Source organism: Pteronotus mesoamericanus, unplaced genomic scaffold (assembly GCF_021234165.1).
Source record: "Pteronotus mesoamericanus isolate MK-2021 breed Mesoamerican mustached bat unplaced genomic scaffold, CSHL_Meso_final contig_2, whole genome shotgun sequence".
Classification (NCBI taxonomy): Eukaryota; Metazoa; Chordata; class Mammalia; order Chiroptera; family Mormoopidae; genus Pteronotus; species Pteronotus mesoamericanus.
In genome coordinates this window covers 30,818,332-30,837,564 of record NW_026555084.1, presented here as the reverse complement: position 1 = coordinate 30,837,564, position 19,233 = coordinate 30,818,332, and the positions used below count along the sequence as shown (strand labels likewise).

General features: G+C 42.1%; 1 protein-coding gene across 1 annotated transcript; it reads left to right on the top strand.

Annotated features, from left to right (window-relative positions):
* The first annotated feature begins 7,160 nt into the window (after window positions 1–7,160).
* MINAR2 (membrane integral NOTCH2 associated receptor 2) lies at window positions 7,161–18,923 on the top strand. Its single transcript, XM_054568001.1, has 3 exons — window positions 7,161–7,325; window positions 15,187–15,414; window positions 18,744–18,923. Exons 1-3 carry the CDS (start codon window positions 7,161–7,163, stop codon window positions 18,921–18,923), a joined length of 573 nt encoding a protein of 190 aa, XP_054423976.1.
* Window positions 18,924–19,233: the final 310 nt, after the last annotated feature.

Below are 19,233 nucleotides of genomic sequence, written 5' to 3'. Positions count from 1 at the left end.
CTACAAACATTGTGATTTATACTCTAGGGCTTCATTAGTAATTTTATATGAATACGTTGGATCCAGTTACCAGAATAAAGGCAAAAAGGTAAAAAAAAAAACAAAAAACCCAAAAAACTATGATCATTAGGCTTAAAAAAAAATCTTTTTTTAAGAGTTAGGGCTGTCTCTGAGGTGCTACTCTCTCCCCACCAATACCATTGAGTTACGCAGGATGTGTGCTAAGTTAGTGTAATAGTTTAGCTATCTGAGGAGGAAATTGTTTTTGTGTTTTGGTGTCCTTGCGCAGAATTAGCTCATTTTCTGTCCTTGGAAGGAGATGTGTAAACAGAACACACCTCGTAGTGTTGAGCAGGTTTTTAGAGAATGTATTATGAATTTGGTTCAGATTTAGAGACATCTATTGGAAAAATTCTACTGTAATTATAACCTTATTTTAATAATGGAAGAGAAAAAGTCAAAATAGAGACTTTGATCATGTTCATGAACATGTACTTGAACACAAGTATTGTAACAATGAAACACTGTAATTAATGATTTACACTGAATCACCATTGCACTGTTGATATAGTGTAGAGAAACCGTTCTAGAAAATGGTAACAGCCTTAAAAAATGTGTATTACTTTAAGATGTTGTCATTAGATTTTAGCTTTTTTAAATTTTTTGAACAAAGAAAGCATTGATCCACCCATTTCCTTGTATCTTTTTAGCAGATTTTAAAAGAATATAGTACTTAACCTTGCAAATCATAATGAGAAAATTTACTAAATATTTTTCAGCCTTTTTCCCTAGAAACAAGGAAAAACAAAAAGCTGATAATACTGTGGTAGTTTCATTGTGTTTTTTCTTTTTAAAATTAAAAAGTTTTACAATTCTGTGAAACGTTAAAAAACCAGCTTAAATTTTTTTCTTGTGAGAAAATATTGTACATGATTCACATGATTTCTTAGATTTTTTTCAATAAAATATGTGAAATTTCCTGTTGGGAGGCAATTCTTCACAGGTCTCTCATATTTCCACCAGTCTTGGCGCTGTCCGCTCTTGTTCTGGAATATCTTCTGAGGGATGTTTGTACGGTGAACGGCCTTGGAAGATAAAGTCACTGTCTCTCTCTGGAGCAAAGGGCAGTCGTGCTTATGTCTCATTAGAAAAGGTTCACATCCCCTGAAACGGGGTCCCTTGCCTGTATTGCAGCCCCCTGCCTGTGCCGTGCCACCTGGGTTTCCTCATGCCTGGTGGCCTCCATTGGCTTTGCCACCGTGAAAGCCCTCACTCCACAGGCTATGGAACCAGAAAGGGGAAAGGGACTTTGGCCGGTCTCTGGTTTTTTAATTAAATTTATTGGGATAACATTGGTCCATAACGTTATATAAATTTCATGTGTACAACTTTATAATATGACATCTATATACTCTATTGTATGTTCACCACCTAACGTCTTTTGAATATGTCTATTTCAAACGCACCTTCCAGAATTAGGGAAATTGCTATGGGACACGTCCAGGAGCTCTCGGGTCCACTGAGACAGACCGAAGCCAAAGCCTGATTACGTGGCCGGACCTCCAAAGCTCCTGCTCTGACGGTGGGACATGAGGGGGAAACTCAGGCCACCGGGAAGCAGCTTAGGGCCAGTCTCTCAGAAATGTAAACATCACCAAGTCAGATTATTTTCCTTTCCCCAGTATAGAGTCCCCATCAGGAGTGACTAGAAGGTAGGTTAACCATAGGAATTTTGGAGAGTGTAGCAAAGTCCTTCCTCAAAGGGACCTAGCCTCCGCTCCCTTCAAGGAGTTCTGGATCTGCGAACCCGCCTTTGTTTGGAACTGGCCAAGAAATGCAATCCCCTGCTGTGGTGAGTCAAAGCAGACTTCTGATCACTAAGACTAGAAATGAAATGCTTATACAAATATAAGACTTCAGAAGAATGCGTATGTTTTTCAGTCCTAGGACCCCATGAACAATTAGCCAAAACCAGAAATCTTTGCAGGTCAAACCACTCCCTTGACCCCTGTGTCTCTACTGCCCTTTATGAGAACCATGCGCTCCTGGTCTCTGGCGGTGAAATGCAGCCATGTGGTACCCACCCTTTTGTGCGGGGCGGGGGGGTGTCCATATTCTCATGACATTCAGGAAGCCCAGCTTGAGGCAGCATTTCCCAATGGCGTTTCCAACATTCAGAGAAGAGCTGCTTGCAAGTTCTGTAAGGATTCCAGGGCTGCCTTCCCCAGTGACTTTTCAAAGCTTTGGTGAAGGGGATGCCCCCTAGATACACTCAGGGGACAGGTGGGACAGGTGGGACACCTGTCCTATCAAAGCCAATCTTCCGAAATGTCCACATGCCTTCCTCTACAGCACATCCGCTTCACTCAGGTCGGCCACCACAGGTCCGGGTTTCAGGTGAATTGTTAGATTGACTCCCAGCCATATGAACCAACACTTTCTGGAATCTCTACTTCATGAACCCATTTCAAAAACATTTAGCTTATTCAACATCGTGGTCCTTTCCTTCCATCCTAACATAACCCTCTTAGGAAACATCCTTGAACATTGGGTTTCAATAAATATGAATGAGTGAAATCTTGCCATTCCTTTGCCATTTATGGAACCACCTCCCAATCCACAGTGTTTGCTTGGCCCCCTGAGTCTTCCAGGACTGGATCTGGATATGGACTTAGAAGACATGACAGATCGTGGAACAACAAACAGTAGAGCAAAAAAGGTTTTATTTCAATACAGTCGCACGAGCTTTCTGGCTCCCAGCTTAGACCTCGAGCAGGGACTTTAAAACCTCAGGCATACTACTCTCTTTCTGTAAGTTCTCCAGCCCATTTAGAAGCAATGGATCAACCCCACAGTCATTATCCTCTTTGTTTCTATGAAAAAGCTCTAATACAGCAGGTACTTGGTAACCTGGAGCCTCGCTTTCAATAGGTACATCCCTCCAGGCGACTACAGGTGAGAATGTGGATACCCATTTGGGCACTATGTGCCATGGCTGACCAGGGTCCCCCTTACTCCTGGAAACAGGGTCACTAACGCCATTCGGTGTAGTCAGATCAGAGAACTAATTCCAGATTTCATTTCTTAAAGTCTCTTCCTTGGAAACATTGGGGTTTTGTACCAGTAATCGTAATAGTTCAGTCAGCAGAGCAGTGTGGGAGTGTTACAGAATAACAGATTTGAATTCACACCATCAGGAGGAGCCAGGGAAGGTCCCAGGGAAGAGCGGGAGGATCAGAGGAGCCACCAATGGATCTGAGCAGCCAGGCACAGCCAGGTAAGTCTGGCCGTGAAAGGACCATTTGTAAAAGTGTCTTTGGGATGCCGTTGTGTCTATATACCTTCCACCTTCGTAGGTCCACAGTCAAACATGTGGTAGTGGATCTGAGTTTGCTGTTAGTCAACAGCACCAGGAGTGGCAAAGAAGAAAGTGGGCATGGAGCTCAAGAGAAAAAAGGCCACCCGGAAACTGCCAAGCCCCTGTGCCTCTGTCTGTCGCTGTATCTCATTGCAACAAGACTTTCAGATGAATGGATGCCGCTTCCATTTTGCCTTTCAAGTTTCATGCAAGCTCCTCTTTTGGACAACTCTAATCCAGAATCAGTCACAGGAGGGGATTCTGGGAAATGGAGTTAGCTTTTTAGCTATAAACGGCTAATATGAGTAATTTTTTTAGTTTGCTTTAAATGAGACAACTGAAATGAAAATCCATGTTCGTATTATATCTATTAAATCTCATAGCAACCGTGTGAGGTACTAGTAGTATCTTCACATTATAGCTGAGCAATCTGAGGCTCAGAAAGTTTCAGTGATTTGCTCAAGAACACATTTTAGTTGGATGCAGTAAAGCTACCAGGACTCCAAATTCTGTGCACTCAATTACCCTGATTGCCTCCCTTGTTCACCAGCTTTGAAAAAGTTTTGTAATAGGTGCACAGGATTTATAACCTCATCACAGGCTTTCTTTGTAATCAAAACCATCCAACTAATTTTGAAACTTTCTCAGATAATTTGATGAATTCCAACTGCTCATCTGGACATTGTACAAGCTTTTCACTGAAAACACTTTCAGGCATTTCAGTAGGTTATTGGTGCAATTTAGGAAGGAAGGAAGGAAGGAAGGAAGGAAGGAAGGAAGAAAAGGGGGGAGAGAGAAAGGAAGAGAGAAGGAAAGATGAGAGAATGAGAAGAAAGAAGAAAATGAGGTTAATTAATATGTAGACAGTTTTGCCTAGTGAACCATATTTAATTCTACTTTTACAATCCTCATGGTTCAAAAAACAATAATTCTGGGTCCAAATCCAAGGGGAAATGAGACTTTCAAAGATTTTTTTCTAAAAAGAAAGAAAGCAAGCGATTACCTACATAGTAAAGGCTGAGAAGTTGCAGATATTCACATTTCCACCAGATTGTTCCTGCACCATAGTTTTAATTATATGTATTGATACTCTTTTTCACTCTAGAATGAAGGTATTAATGACAGTAAAGTAATAGAAACCCTAAGTCAACATTTGTCCAAGTACTCTTCGGTAAAATTTTGAAGAGTTAAAAACAATGAAATGGGTGTTATGTGATCAATTAGATTTGGAAAATTCTAGAGTTAATAAAGCAGATTCTTCAATGTGAGTTTGTACATTAATAAATACCAGAGGAGACTATAGAGCATGTCATAAACATTTTTGGCAATGGATTCCTTTTTTCACTGAGCATGGGCGATTGGGAAACAGGGCACTAAGCCACTTTTTTTTTTACATCAAATTTAACTGGATTACCAATTTCCAACCAAAGTAGAGCCCTTCCTAGGGCTCTAGAAGAGACAACAACCTTCAGTGTGTATTGAGCAAGAAGCTTCAGGAGGATCTTGAGAGATGACCCCTGTCGGGGAGGAGGCATCCAATAGGACCGCCCTTTTGTAATGATGCACCAGTGTGGAGACTCATGGAAAAAAAGTATGAAATATGTTACCAAACACAAGATAGCAAGGTGAGAGTATGAGCAAGTCGCCCTAAGATTTCAAAGGAGGAAAAAACCCATTCCTACTAGGAAAGTATGTCAAGGTTTTGTGGAAGAAAGGCTAGGTGTTAGCGATGACCCCTAAGAGATGGTTAACGGGGGGTCAATAGTCAGGGCATGAGGAAATATTTCCAGGGATAAGCAAGGGCACAGATTTGGGGGTGGGGGTGGGGGTGGGGTATGGCCAGTAGCAGGAGAGGGAGCAGAAAGCTTGATTTCTTCTATTTTCAATTTTCATTTTTATTGTCGACACTTATAGATGGCCCCATTTTACTCCCCTTGCCAGTTATGTAGGCTACCCACAGGGCCAGTAGTGAGAACGAAAGGCTGATGGCCTGGGGGGAGGGCAGAAAGGACGGTGGGGAGAGATGGAGAGTCTGAGACTGAACTTGACTTGTGTACAACCCTCTGGTCTTCTAGAGCGTGGCGGAGGGATCTGAGGGAAGGATGCCTAAGGAAAACTGAAGGCTTCTTTCACCTACCTCATACTTTGGCTAAGAAAAAGGCCTGGCCTGATCAATATATTTGGATCTAAGTTCTATGTCTCCACTTGCCAATAATATAGAGAGCCAAAGAGAAGTAGGTTCTTCTTGAAGATGTTTGTTATTCCCCAAAGAATCTTTTAGGAAAAGCAAATAGCCTGAGAAATATTTGTTCATTAGATGAATTCTGGCAGCAGCCAGAAAAATCCAGAAAGTACCAAGCACACGCACATTCCCATAATACACTTGATTCTTGAAACACTTGTGATTTAACTGTTTGGTTATCAACTGTCATTATGAAGTACTATTTCCAGTAAATGTATTGATACAACCACCAAAGTGTATTTTGACTATTGTGAGACAGTGATAGAGTTTGGATCCAGAAAAATTCTTACAGAACGTGTTGATAGTTTAATCCAGCTTTACAACTATAAGTAGGACAGATTTTTTTTTTTAACACCCTCATGCTTATTGCTATAAAGAAGGTAAGTAGTCTCCAGTGTCTTGCTCAATTCGAGAGCATCCTGGCTGCTGATTCTTAAAAACTATGTGGCTCCCTCCTGCAATCGGCTGCTGATGCATTCCACATGGAACCCGTTACCCCTGGAAGGGAAGCCTTCCTGCTGAGTCCGATGGGTTTACAGAGGTGCAAACATAGCAGACAACTTGTGTCTTTTAGAAACTGCTGATGTGTCTGTCCTTCGCCTTCTCACAAATGGGCAGGTTTCCCCTCTCTCGCTGGGAGCGAGTCCTTTCCCACTGAGAAGTATGGGCTGCCTGAGGCAGAATGGCTTCAAATGAGAGCGCACCTCCCTGAAAGTCATCACTCCCTGACTCCATACGCTGTCCGTGGCCTCAGTGACACCTTGGCTCCCCGAACAGCAGGCGGGTCCACTTAGCAGAGCGTGTCACCTGAACCCAGCAGCCGTGTGCCCCTTTGGCTCCAAATGCGATGAGTGAGCACAGAGCACAGTGAAGGAGTTTATGCAGCTGGGAAGAGAGGGCATGGGTCCAGGCAGCAGGTTGGGACAAAATGCCTGCTGCAAAGCAGGAAGCAAATTCTCGCCCTTTCTCTACTCAGAACGAAACTGACGACCTAAGCCCGGTTAGGTTTCCCATGAGACTCTGGGAGGCAAACAAGAGGAGAAACAAGATCTTGCAGGTCACCACCTGTGAGTCTGCGTGGGCAGGGCCAAGTCAGCCGGGTCAGCTCTGTCACGTTCAGAGAGAAAATTTCTGTGATGTCTCTCTCGAGGTGACTCTCTCACGTGTTCCAAGTTATGGACCGTGGTGCCAAAATTCCAGCAGCCTTTCTCCAGAGAACGTTCCTCCTCATTAAACTGTGAGTTCTGACTCTGTATGGAGAGGCATTAAGTGCTACCCATATCTGGTTTCAGCATCCTATTAGTGTTAATGAGCATAACCCCATTCAAGCATCCTAAATGCATTCGTGTGTGTGTGGGTTTTTGAGAGAGAGAGAGAGAGCGCGAGCAGGGTGCTGCCCTGTTCCTTTGTCAATGTGTCATAGTGAGCATGGCATCTGAGCGCAGCTGAGAGGCCTGGTTTCTGATGCCAGTCAGAGACTCCTCAGACTCATCAATAATGGACGAGTCTGACAGAACCAGCCTCACTTGTCTTTGATTCCCACCGGCGACAGAGGGAGACATGGATCTCTCTGTTTTGCCAAATAACAACCATCCTGACAAGTTCCTGCAGCTGGACGTGAAGATGTTAATGAGGAACTCGGCCCTCCTTCAGGCCAGCCTGGTGAGGTTTCCAGGTGGGAATTTCCCTGCTGCACAGAACTGGCAAAACCTCGTCTACTCACAGGTACCATCCGGGTGCACCTGGGCTTGGAGTGGGGGTGAGGGCTCCTTTCTTTCTCGCTCTGGCCCTTGCAGCGTTTGTGTGAAAGGAAGGCTGCAGGAAACCAAGAACAGAGTCTTGTCACAGGGAAAAGGTCTTTCTCTCTCCCTTCACATAAGACACTTTCTCTGCTCACTCTATAGCAGCCGCAAGTTCTCCCACTCATTCGTTTCCCTCCAAGCATCAGCTTCCCAGCATGGCTTCACTGTAGAGCCTGCCCAGCCCTCATATTCCTCTCTCTCAGAAGTTTTCAAACCACTTGCAAATAAGGCTCCGGAGGGGAAACCTGCCTCTATCTTCTGGTGTATTCTAAGCACAAAGCTTCCGTCGGAGCTCACACACCTCATTGACACCAACTGCCTTTCATTCTATGCAGGGAAGACTCGGCAGACGAATGGAAAGTTAATGACGGAAGGAAAGAATATAGGAGGAACTCTCCACCGAGGAGAGGTGCTAGCTGTTACTCTTATTTTCCACAGGCGTCCACATGGACAAGACATACCAATCAGGTCTACAACCTGAATGCAGACTTTATTTCTTGCTTTCTTATTTTGTACCTTCCTCCTTTTTGCTGACCAGAGAGAATAAAACTGTGATGAGTTCCAAGTGCTGGAATAAACGGAAAGGCCCTGCCTGTTGCCCAGCTCATGAGACAGGGATGATCTTTGTTTTAGGATGTGAGGGCTAATGGGGTTAAGGGTTAGTCCACTCAGAAACAGGAAGAAGCATTGCCTTTCAGAACAGATGTGACTGACCCACAAACCCCTTCAGGTCATTAAATCCTTTGGAGTGGTTCAAATTCCCTGAACAGAAATTTGTTTTCTTTTAAGAAACAGTTGCTACTCATGAGTCCTGGTGTTGAGTGACTCCTTTGTGGTGCATTTTGTGGGCTCCTGGGGACCTTTATCATGAGATCATTCAAAATCAAGTACACTTGCATGATTATGTAAGTGTTTCCTCCACCTATAAGGGTTTTAATTTATTTCCATGGTAAGGCAGTCTATTATGACAACTGACTTTTTAAAATTTTTGCATCTTTCCTGTTTGTAATCCTCAAAACTCTTCTGCCCATATATAGGCACGTTGTTGGTTACTGTTTCCGTTTTTTTGTTTAGTTTTAAGCTAAAGGCAGTAAAATTTTTCCTTTTTCTTTCCTATTGTTTATATCATGGAATAAAATGATTCAAAGACTAGTTCAGAAAACCTTGGCTTTCCTATGCTATGAAGTCTAAGAAAACATATCCAATACATTCCTTTGGGGCTGGAACACATAGATCTAACATCTTTTGTCTGGTGCTGGAGTTGATCTATTCCCTTCATGTGGAACTTCACAGTTTCAAGCTCTGTTGAATGATGTTCCTAAACTTGAACGAAATGCAAATTTTTAAAGGGTGCCTCTTGCCACAAGTTTGAATGGGCTGAGACAGTTACTCAAGGAAGAACTGAGGAGGTGAAAATCTGCTTTTTATGTCTTTGAATAAGTTATGGGTAATTGTTAAGGCTGGGTAATTGTTATCTGGGTAAAAGCAGATAAACTTGCTTTTGTTATTCTTTTACCCTAAAACAAAGTACTTAATGACTAAACAAAGGCCAGTTTATGACTGAAATAATACATGGTGGGGGCAGTAAGTCAATCACCAATTCAAGTAGTTGAGTTGGTGTGGCACAAATTATGAGTAATGACAATTATAGTCACTACTTCAGGTCGCAATATGTCAATAAGTAATTCTTCTCTCCTTGGCTGGATCTTGAAATCTGGGAATGATATATTCATTGGGTAAAAAATAAATCTAAAGGAAATGGACACATGACCGTTTTAAGGAGCTGTAATCACACCTGGAAGAAGGCGCTATGTATACCAGGTGTCCTGAGGTGTCGGGATACATATGTGGCAGCTGTCAAATAGTTCTTACTTTAAAACCCTCTCTGTCTCGGGAAGGCATGAAGCCAACGGGAAGAACATTGAATAAAGAGGTTAGAAACTTGGTTTCTTGTGTCCCACCCACAGTGAGACAGCTCAAGAGACATCTGTTATGGCCCTTATTCAGTCCGTGCCTCAGTATTTCCACTTGCGAAATTAGGATAATATTCATTTTATATACTTCCTTAAAAATGAAAGCAACTAAAATATGACATAAAAACAATTGAGAAAAAGGTTTCTTGCACAAGAAATGTACATTACTACCACTACTGCTATTATTATTTGCCATTATCCAGAATGTGTTGAAATAGTCCTTTCATTAGAATTTGGAAAACAGCAGATGATACCCCTTGCATCTTCTGCTTTCTGCTGTGGGCAGAGGGTGTGCGTTTGTGTGGAGGGTGGTACTGGAAGATGTAGTCAATATCTATATCCAAGAGGCTACGTGTCTGATACAAGCAGCAGATTTTGTACTCACCTGAAAGCCTCCCAAACTTCAGAGTTGTCTCAGTTTATCCTGCAGCGCTACACTGCCCAGGGGCACGGTGCATGGGACCCAGAGGACCGCACGGAATGTCGAAGGGCTTAATCAACCGACCTTGCCTTCAAAGTTGCTGCTAACTCAGCAGTGACAACAAAGATCCCCTAGGTCCCAAATATGACGTTGAATTCTTAAAGATAGGTATCATGTTTATACTTATGATTTATTTATATCTAAGCTCTTAAAAAATTCACATTTTACTTTCATGAGAACTTCCCCATGCCCTATCTATGAGCAAAGCAGTGCGGTGCACAGAGACGGGGCCGGGGAGCGGGGCGGGGTGGGGTGGGGACTGAGGTTCTCGGGCGCGCCCCCTGCTGGACCCTGGTCCGCCCCTTCCGTGCAGATATGCAGGCCCCCGTATTTGCAGCGAGTACGAGCCACTGTATCTTGTTTCTACTGTATCTCTATTCCTTACATTCTTTCACTAGAGAAGGGAAAAAGTTTCACAACAAATTTCACCGCAATGAGCAAAGAGCAAATGAGCAATGAGCAAAGTTTCTCCCAAATCTAATGTTTCTGGTTGTGAAAATTATTTAGGGCCTGCATCTGATATCTCAAAATATGTTTTTTGAGATATTGCGGTGGACCTTTTTCTCCTGATTAGCCCTTAGACTCCAGAATCTTTTCTGACTAGTCTCTTTGTTACATCTTTTCCTGGCTCCCATCACACCTGTGTCAGAGCCCAGGCGCCTTCCATCCTGCACCCGTGAGCCCGGGCAGAAGGCCAAGGATAAGAGGCTGCTCTCCCCTTGGCTTCCAGACGGTGTCCTTTACTGGCTTTATTTCTTAATCTCCTTTCCTTGCTTGGCTGTCATATGCCCATGAAAAATGTAAATTTGGTGATTATCTGGCCAGGCTCTGCCACAGCCTATTGCTCTGGTAAACATATATATGCACATACCTGTAACTCTTCCTTCCTCGCTGTCACTGTTCCAAAGTCACCCTGAGATCCCGCTGGGACAGTCTGTGTGACCTTCTTCCTGGAAGGTGGGGAGGTGGGTTGGGATGCTCCTGCTTTTTTAGAAGCCTCTGTGGTCCTTGGCTCCACCATCGAGGAAATGTTCCCCTTGTTTGTTTTTCTCTTTCTTCACATCAGAAGCGGGCCTTCCTTCAAGCCTGTCCCGGCGTCGAAGCTGACTTCTATTCGTGGACATTGGAGGCATAGGATTATTGTTGTCTTGGTTTTTTGTTGTTGTTGTTGTTTTTTTTTTCAATTTCAAGCAATCAAAAACTTTAGGTGTAGGATTTTGGTTTCTTTGGTAATACGTATCTTTAAAAAATTAGCAAGCTTTTCTTGTTAATGTAATCCTATCCATATACCTGCACTCAGTGCTGTATGTCAATAAATACACCTGAAGTTCTTCGAAGGCACAGCTCTCAAACAGGCTTTAATGCCTTGCTTTCGGCCTCCGTTTCCCTACCCTTTGACACAAGGCCAGGCCCCTGCCAGCTGTCAGGAGTGAGTTATGAAACCTCACCCTTGCCATGATCTTTACCCCAAGTCACTTTATTTAGCTGAGAAATTTTAATGGGCTTTTAGGCTTGATGCTTTTTTTTTTTTTTTTTTTAGAGAAAAAAGTCTGTATCTCAGTGTTTGGGGTCTATAAACAGTCAAATTTAAACAATAGAAAGCATAAAATTGTTAAACTCTATGTGCTTTCATTTCTTATGGTAAACTGTGCAGTTCTTTCTCTAACCTCATCTCTTTCTAGTATTACACCAATGCTCGGACTCTTGTAATACCATTATATGTCCACAAGTGCTCTGATAATTTGCACATATTTCTCCTAGAGCTACAGGGGACTAGAGTCCAGTGGCCACAGATGACACTTCCCCCAACTGATGCTCATGGAGGATGTGAAGAGGCATCACTCCAGCTGTGATGTCGTTTTACCCCTTTCCACTGCTTGTCTGCTAAGCCAATGCCATGCAGTCGTGGAATGTTGAGATACCGCTTCTGTGATAGGGAGGGCAGCCTGGGCTACACCGTGGTGATAAATACCCCACAGACTCTCAGTTACTATCAAGGAAAAAAAAAATTCTTGCCCCTGACAATTTCGAGGAAGGGCAGGTGTGTTTGGGGGCAGCTTTTTTCCAAGCAGTGACCCAGGGCTCTGAGTTCTTTGTCCTCGTAGCTCTGCCACCTCAGACCCGAGCTTACAGGGACACCAAAAAAGGGAAGCAGGACAAAGTGAGCCACAAATCTGGAGGGAGAGCTCAGGAGTCTCGCCGGGAAGTGGCCTCTGTTATTTCGTCCCCTCACCATCAACTTGAAAGAGCCAGCCCCCATTTCCATTCAAGACGGCCTGGGAAAGGGGCCGATCCCGTGTGCTGAGGACGAGGGAACAAAACTGGGGTGCGTTTCACCAGCCCCCGGAGCTCCCAGCGTGCGTTGGTTTCTATTTGTCTCTTTGTGCTTTTACATTTATTCACTCTCATTGTTTCTGAGTCTTATATTTTAGGTATTTCTCTTATAAAATATTACACAATTGAATTTACTGTTTAAACTGATCTGACAATCTCTGTCATTTAAATGGAGGGTTTGGTCTATTTACTTTTAATGTGATTATTTCTATTTTCCTGAGGTTCTACCCCCACTATATTCTTTGTTTTATTTTTCTAGTCTTGTTTTCAACCTCCTCTTATCTTTCCTATATTGCTCTGCTGAACTGAGCAATACATGGTTTGGTAATATCTCTGTGAGATGATTTCTTAGTGTCCTCATCAAAAAATATCTGTAAAACCTGTTACTGTTTAGTGTTTTAGTTGTCTCTTATTTTAAAAATCACATATCAGTGATTTTTATTATTTCCATTTTACTATAAAATCAAAGCTTGCTCAGACTTATACATATATCAGTTTTCTCTTTTTTTCTTTTTGCTTTCTTGCTCAGCATTCTTTTTTGCAACTTAATTTTTCCTTCTAGTATTAATTTTATTCTGCCTGAAGTATATTTTTAGAGATTCTTTACTGGCCTATTAATTATATATTCTCAGTTTTTGTTTATCTAAATATATCTTCTATTTTACTCTTTATTGCATGGTATAAATAATAAAGTATATAAAGAACAAATGGACTAAATAATGGTTAATGCCAAAAAGTCTAGGTAAGCTTTGAAGTATTACTTTTCTTACATAAACATTAAAAATATAAATTACTTAAGAGTCCATATAACTAAAATAATGGAATTACTGGTGAATTTTCCTTTGCTAAATATAATCTATCTAAAATGTGAATGAAGAGTTGGAAACAAATGCATGCTTTTTTTTCTTTCTTAAGCTATTTGAAAAATTTTATCAATATACAAGTGAATCTCAACCATATCGGTATTTTTATCCAGTGACCAAAGTTTTAATAAAGCTCTTCTATTAATTTTTTATTTACATGTCTTTCAAGCATGAAATTGTCATGTAACGCAAAAATAAATGGCACCACTTTCAAAGAGAAACTGGACTCTCAAGAATATGATTTAGAATTAAGAGCTTGAATGTTATTTTTATAATATAGCTGTGATTATTTCACTATCTTTTGTATGTTTGTTTTTCAAGGTCCTTATACATTGTAATAGAATGTATTTTTTTTCTTTACCCCTGAAACCATATTTCTCTCATTTATAGAGCTTCCTTGTTTAGGAAGCTAAAGAAATAGTCTAGCAGGCAAGAAAACTGACGAAGCCAATTTATCAATGTCGGAAGAATTATTCCTCTTCGCAGGTGATCAAAGACATCTAGCCTTGAACGAAAGAGCTTGAGTCAGAATTATGCTAATCTGGAATGATCTAAATTTCATATCAAATTGTGTTTCCTGAATTCAGAAACATTTTCATGAGGTCATCCATCTTACAGACAAATGCTAAGTCAAGATGATTTATTATTTCATTGCAGACTTCAGAGTTACAGAACATAAATTGATTCTGAGCAGACTAACAACGTAGTATGTCAGAGATCTCCAAGTTGATCTCTATTGATGTACAAAGTGTATGGATTAAGAAAATGAGGAAAACCTAAGGTCAAAGAGAATTGAAAGGTTATATACAGACTATTTTTTATACCACCGGCCATATCAGAAGGAATCTATATGTAATATTTGTTTATAACTTAACTTACATAAATACACATTTAACATGACTGACATGCCCCAATAGATGCTGAAGCAATCAGTCTCCTGATGATCATAAATATGACTTACAGGAATACTGCTATTGAAACTTTCCCATTTTGGAAGACTGAAATATGTGAAACACACTTATTTTAAGAATTGCTGCAAATTAATGACATTTGCTGCCTGTTTTTAAGGGTTAAACCTCAGTTTTCTGGAAATTAACTCATGTGAATTCCTCTCCCTTGATGCCCCATGGTAAATGAGGCATTATGCTATCAGCTTTTTGTTTCTTCTCCATTATATTTGGCCAATGAACAAATTTTAATTTAAAATTTTTCTACCCTCATGATAGTTTTGTAGTCATAAGAAATAAAAAACAAAGTAAAAATCTGAGATGGAACTAGACACAGAAAGGCACACATTGGATGGTTCCATTCATATAAAATGCAAAAAAAAAAAAAAAGGAGAGGGAGAGAGAATCCAAACTGGCTCACACTATTAAATGTGAGACACTGGCTGTCCCTGGGCAGGGAGAGGACAGTGACTGGACGGAGCGTGATGTGCGCTGGTGCTGATTGTTTCCTTGGTAGAATCTTAGGTTTGTTTAGTTTGTGAACATTTTTTGAGCTATACATTTATCGCATGTGTACTTGTCCTTATTCATATCATGCTTCAACAAAAAGATTTTAAAGATCCGAAAGCCAATATTTAGAGGCATCTAGTAGCCAGCTGGTCGGCAGACACATATAGGAGTGCAATGTTAAGCTAGTCCATTGCTTCAAGCTATCTGAAGTAGGAGTCCCAAGAGAATTTTCACAAAAGCCAAGGCATGTCTATAAAATGCCTTTTAATCCTGACTTTGCTGGATTGAAAGAGCAATATTAAATATTATTCTTATCAGTCATGGAGTGCACAGATAGAAATAAAATGTCATTAAAGCTCAATGCCAGTGAGCTTAAAAATAACAGCTTTGTTCAGAATTCTACTAGTATTTGAATTAAAGAACAGTGTTCTTTCTCCATAGTAATAAAATAGCATTTTAATGAATGATTACTGAAACCAAGCAAGATCACAGGCAAAGAAAGAGTTCAAAGAATTCTAGGCCAACTAGATCCTAGAATCCATTCCTCATTCATATTCCTAATCTGTTGGGTTCCCAGGCAGAATCAACACAGTTTCAGGCACAGTTCTCTCCATTACATTCTCTGCCATCCGCGGCCTGTTGGTAAGGGAAGCCTTGTCTCTATGCCTCCTAGCAGAGAGAAAAGAAGAATGTTACTGCTCAGCGATTGAGGGGATTCAGCATGAAGAGGGCTGCCTCCCCAGAGAGCCCCCCGCCATCCCTCTCATCAGTTCTGAAGAATAACCCGCTATGTGATGACACGAGTTTGGAGGAAGCTATGGAAGACAGGAAAAGGAATCCTTCATGGACCATTGAGGAGTATGACAAACGTTCCCTGCACACCAACCTCTCTGGGCATCTGAAGGTACCCAAGGCGAAGACTCGCTCCTTCGCTGGGTGAGGGAGGCTGGTGAGGTCCTCCTGAGTTGTGGGTATCAGGGTGACAGGCATTCCTCACCACGCACCAAATCTCCAGATTTCAGGTCATTTCTGCCTCTGGCTTCCCTTGCTCTCTTCTTGTCATTATTATTTGTGTTTATTTATTTCTTTTTGAGTTTTACAACAAATCTAAAGTGGCACAGAAGCAAGGTTTACCTGGAAGGTAAAAGGTTTTTGAAAATTAATTTGCCAGATCACATATGTTTTCCCCCAGTTGTGTGACCACTTATGTTCATGAATACTTATGAATCCCTTGTTCTATATTTATTCACAAATATTTGGTAAATGTCTGTCTTCAGCCCTGTGCAAGGCAGTTCTCATCAAAGATCATTTCATTGCAAGCCCACTCAGTGATTTAAGATTGCAGACTTACATTCTGGACTCTTTCCTGTGTCTCAGTAACAAAACAAAACAAAACAAAAGCATTTCAACACAGGAAAAGTATGCAATGAACTCATTCACCCAGCTTAAACCCAACTGAAGTCTGTTTTGTTCCCCCTTTCCCCCCACCCCCGGTGTCACCCATCACACAGAAGATCTAGAAATACCTGCCAAGCCAGGAGAGGGGCCCTGTGTTCTCTGAGCAGACTGGACTCCTGCCCAGCCCTGGCCGGCCTCGGCTGCCCCTGGGCCAGGGAGGCCTGGCATTTTCCAAGTGCCCCTTACTCCTGTGTGTCCATACCTTAAGCACCTAAAGACTTTTTCTTTTGCAGGGACCAGCCTTATGCTCCCTTAAAATTGTACGCTTTTGAAAGGCTCAAATGCGCCCACCTTGAAGTATCTCCTTTTCCAGAGTCTTTGAAGTTTCTTAACCTCCTAGTTGATTTAATGTATCTCCTCCTTAATGTAGTCCCTTTCCTGGAGGAGTTTCTATAACAGATGCTTCCCCCATAGCAAAAATAATCATGTTTTTTATTTGGAGTCCGAAGGTCAGGACCTCTAAGAAGTCACCTCCTACAAGTAGGAAAAAATGTATTGACTTATTTCACAAACATGTCTTGACTATATGTGAGAGTCCCTTCTCTTTGTTGTTTATGTGAATGACAAGGGGATTATAAAGATGAATATTACTGTCCCTGTCCTCAAGAAGTTCATTTCACTGAGCAAATAACAAAGACTAACCATAGAACCAGCTGGAGTGACAAGACAGAGGAAGGGGATCATGCCAGTCAAGGTAGTACAAGGTGAAGTGCAGATTCAGAAGAGAGCAAAGTCACATTGAATTATTTTTTTAAGGCTTTTATAAAAAAGTTAATTTATGCCAGGCTTGAAGGGTGCATAGAATTCAAAAGCTATAGATCGTTTGCATTGAGGGTGGGGTGGGTGTGGCCTCTTCTGTCAGGTGTAACAAGAGCAAGGACACAAATCCAAGAAAGTGAGAGAAATTGTTAGAATAATAAGTGGTCTAATTTTGCTGGGGCTACAGCTGATGTAATAGAATAATGGGAAATAAGGCTAAAAAGACTAAAAGAAAATGTGTGAATATAAGGGTAAGGAAATGGAACATTATTGGCAATGAGGAGTAGTTTTTATTGGACAATTCCATGTGTTATATTTAGGGAGATCAAATATGAGGGTGATGGCTATATTGCTTTACTAAAACCAGGGTCTGCCCCCACCTCACCTCTACATGCAAATCCCTCACCTCAAAGCAGTAGCCCCTCAGGTCATGGCCCATTTACAGACCTCATGGTGCTATTCTTCAGCACCACCTATTCTTGAGGGATGCTTCTGGAAGTCATGACTGTTGCTTTTATTACCATTTCTTCCTATACCTCATTAATTCAACTTCTTCCATCAACTTCCCTGTCCGCATCTCTTAGTTAGCAGACAGAGCCCCTAACTTACTTTATGAAAACTTTTCGTCACTCTGGGCTATAGAAGTTGAAAGTTCCTTTGGCCACCCTCATTTTTCTAAGTTGCTAAGAGTTTACAAATAAGAGAGGAGAAAAGAAGCCCTGTGTTGAGCTGCGAAGGGCAGCTATCAGCGGGATGGAAGAGAGCGCAGTCTCCTTTCCGGAAGTTCTCGCTGAGGAACAAAAGCCTTGACCTTGTAGGCCAGGCGCAGGCCTCTGATTAGGACACACACAGAAAGGACGAATGAAGGCAGAGTAAAGGTTTTAAAATATTCTATGCTTTTGCACAAGTCATCCAAATTTTATTTTAGTATGTTAGCTTTTCTAAAACTGGGAAATGGAAACTAGCAGCAATGGGAAGGGAGAATTGCGGCACCGTGACCAGGATCCACCCAGCCCCCTACACTCATGCGCATTGCTAGCTCAGCAGCGTATTGGTGAGGCTGAAACTAGTTCATTGACCCCCAAGGCTGCGTTGGACGCTGGCTGCCTTTGCGTCTACTAAGGCTAGAGATTCAGGGGGTGGCGGTCTAGCTGTAAGCCACTGGAAGTATCCAGGCAAGAAATAACGGCGCCTGGATGGGTTTGTGAAACAGTTTCAGCGTTTGCCCTCCATGCATTGCATGCTTGCTGGAATCCAGGCATAAACACTGAGTCTTTAGCAGAGAACCAGAGCTGGGCATAGTGGGCGAAGACATTTACAGGTGATTTGTTGGAATGAGGTTGCGTTGAAGACAAGTCTACCCGGTGGAAAGGAATATGAGGCCCGTGAAAGAGACAGACTGGGGAGTAGGAGCTGGTGGGGGTAAGGATCTGTTGGATCCTTTCTTCAGGAGGTCACACAGCGCCAAAGCTTCTGCACATGGAACGCGCTGTAGCCCTCTGCAAGGGGGGCCCGCAGCCTGAGGAGTGTGGAAGGGACCTGTGACTCTCAATCTTACTCCTTCCTTGGACTCAGCTTCTGGATTTGCTGAAAAACTCACCAAACGTGTATTCCTACCATGCCGACAAAATCCAACCTTAAGGCTCATCTAAAACAAGAAAGGAATTTTAATTTTATTTTCGCTCACTAGCCTGAGAGACACACGGTGCTTATGAAATTTAAGGGACACTGAATTTTCTCAAAGATGACAGGAACACTCTTGTGTGAGCAATTAGTCAATATATATGTCAGCCTCCTAGTGCAGACCCACATGCAGGCCCACAGAATGGAGGTGCGGGGCTGTGCCTGCATGGCAGTGCCCTTTGGGGAAGCCCACTCAGTCTCTCCCATGTGAGCCATGACACTGAAGCCTCACCCCGGACAGTGTGACCATGGGCCTTCAGTGCCTCTGACAGTGTCTTGTTCTGCAATCACATGTTGATCACTGATTGAGCCTATTCTCTAATTTTCTTTTAGGAAAATCCCAACGACCTACGGTTTTGGCTGGGAGACATGTACACACCCGGTTTTGATACCTTATTGAAAAAGGAAGAGGAACAGGAGAAGCATTCCAAATACTGTCGAATAGGCCTGATTTTGCTCCTTGTTGCCTGCATCTTGGTTTCCATAGTGACTGTTAGCACTTTTTTCACCTAAAAAACTGCCACAGACACAGTCACTTGAAATTTCTTAAGGATGTTTCCAAAAGAGCATTTGCAGAAGAACATGTCCATGCAGTGTGAGTGTATTGTGGATTATACAGTTAAAATGTAGTTGTCTCCTAGAATGCAAATGTTGGCTGAGATCAGTGGGCTTTTTCTTCTTTGTCCTCTGAAACCTGTGTAAGAATTCCAGCCTGAGCCTTGTCCTTTGGGAAGAAGGATATCTGGGGATCGGAACCACAGAAAAGTCACTGTGAACAACCCAAATGAAGCACTTTGGTAGAGAACGAAGCCACACCAACAAC

Bases quoted from the DNA above. Each gene is read 5' to 3' on its own strand.
- MINAR2 (XM_054568001.1), top strand. From the start codon at position 7,161: ATGGATCTCTCTGTTTTGCCAAATAACAACCATCCTGACAAGTTCCTG. The intron at 7,326-15,186 runs GTACCATCCGGG...GCCTCCTAGCAG, and splicing joins AAAACCTCGTCTACTCACAG to AGAGAAAAGAAGAATGTTAC. The intron at 15,415-18,743 runs GTACCCAAGGCG...ATTTTCTTTTAG, and splicing joins ACCTCTCTGGGCATCTGAAG to GAAAATCCCAACGACCTACG.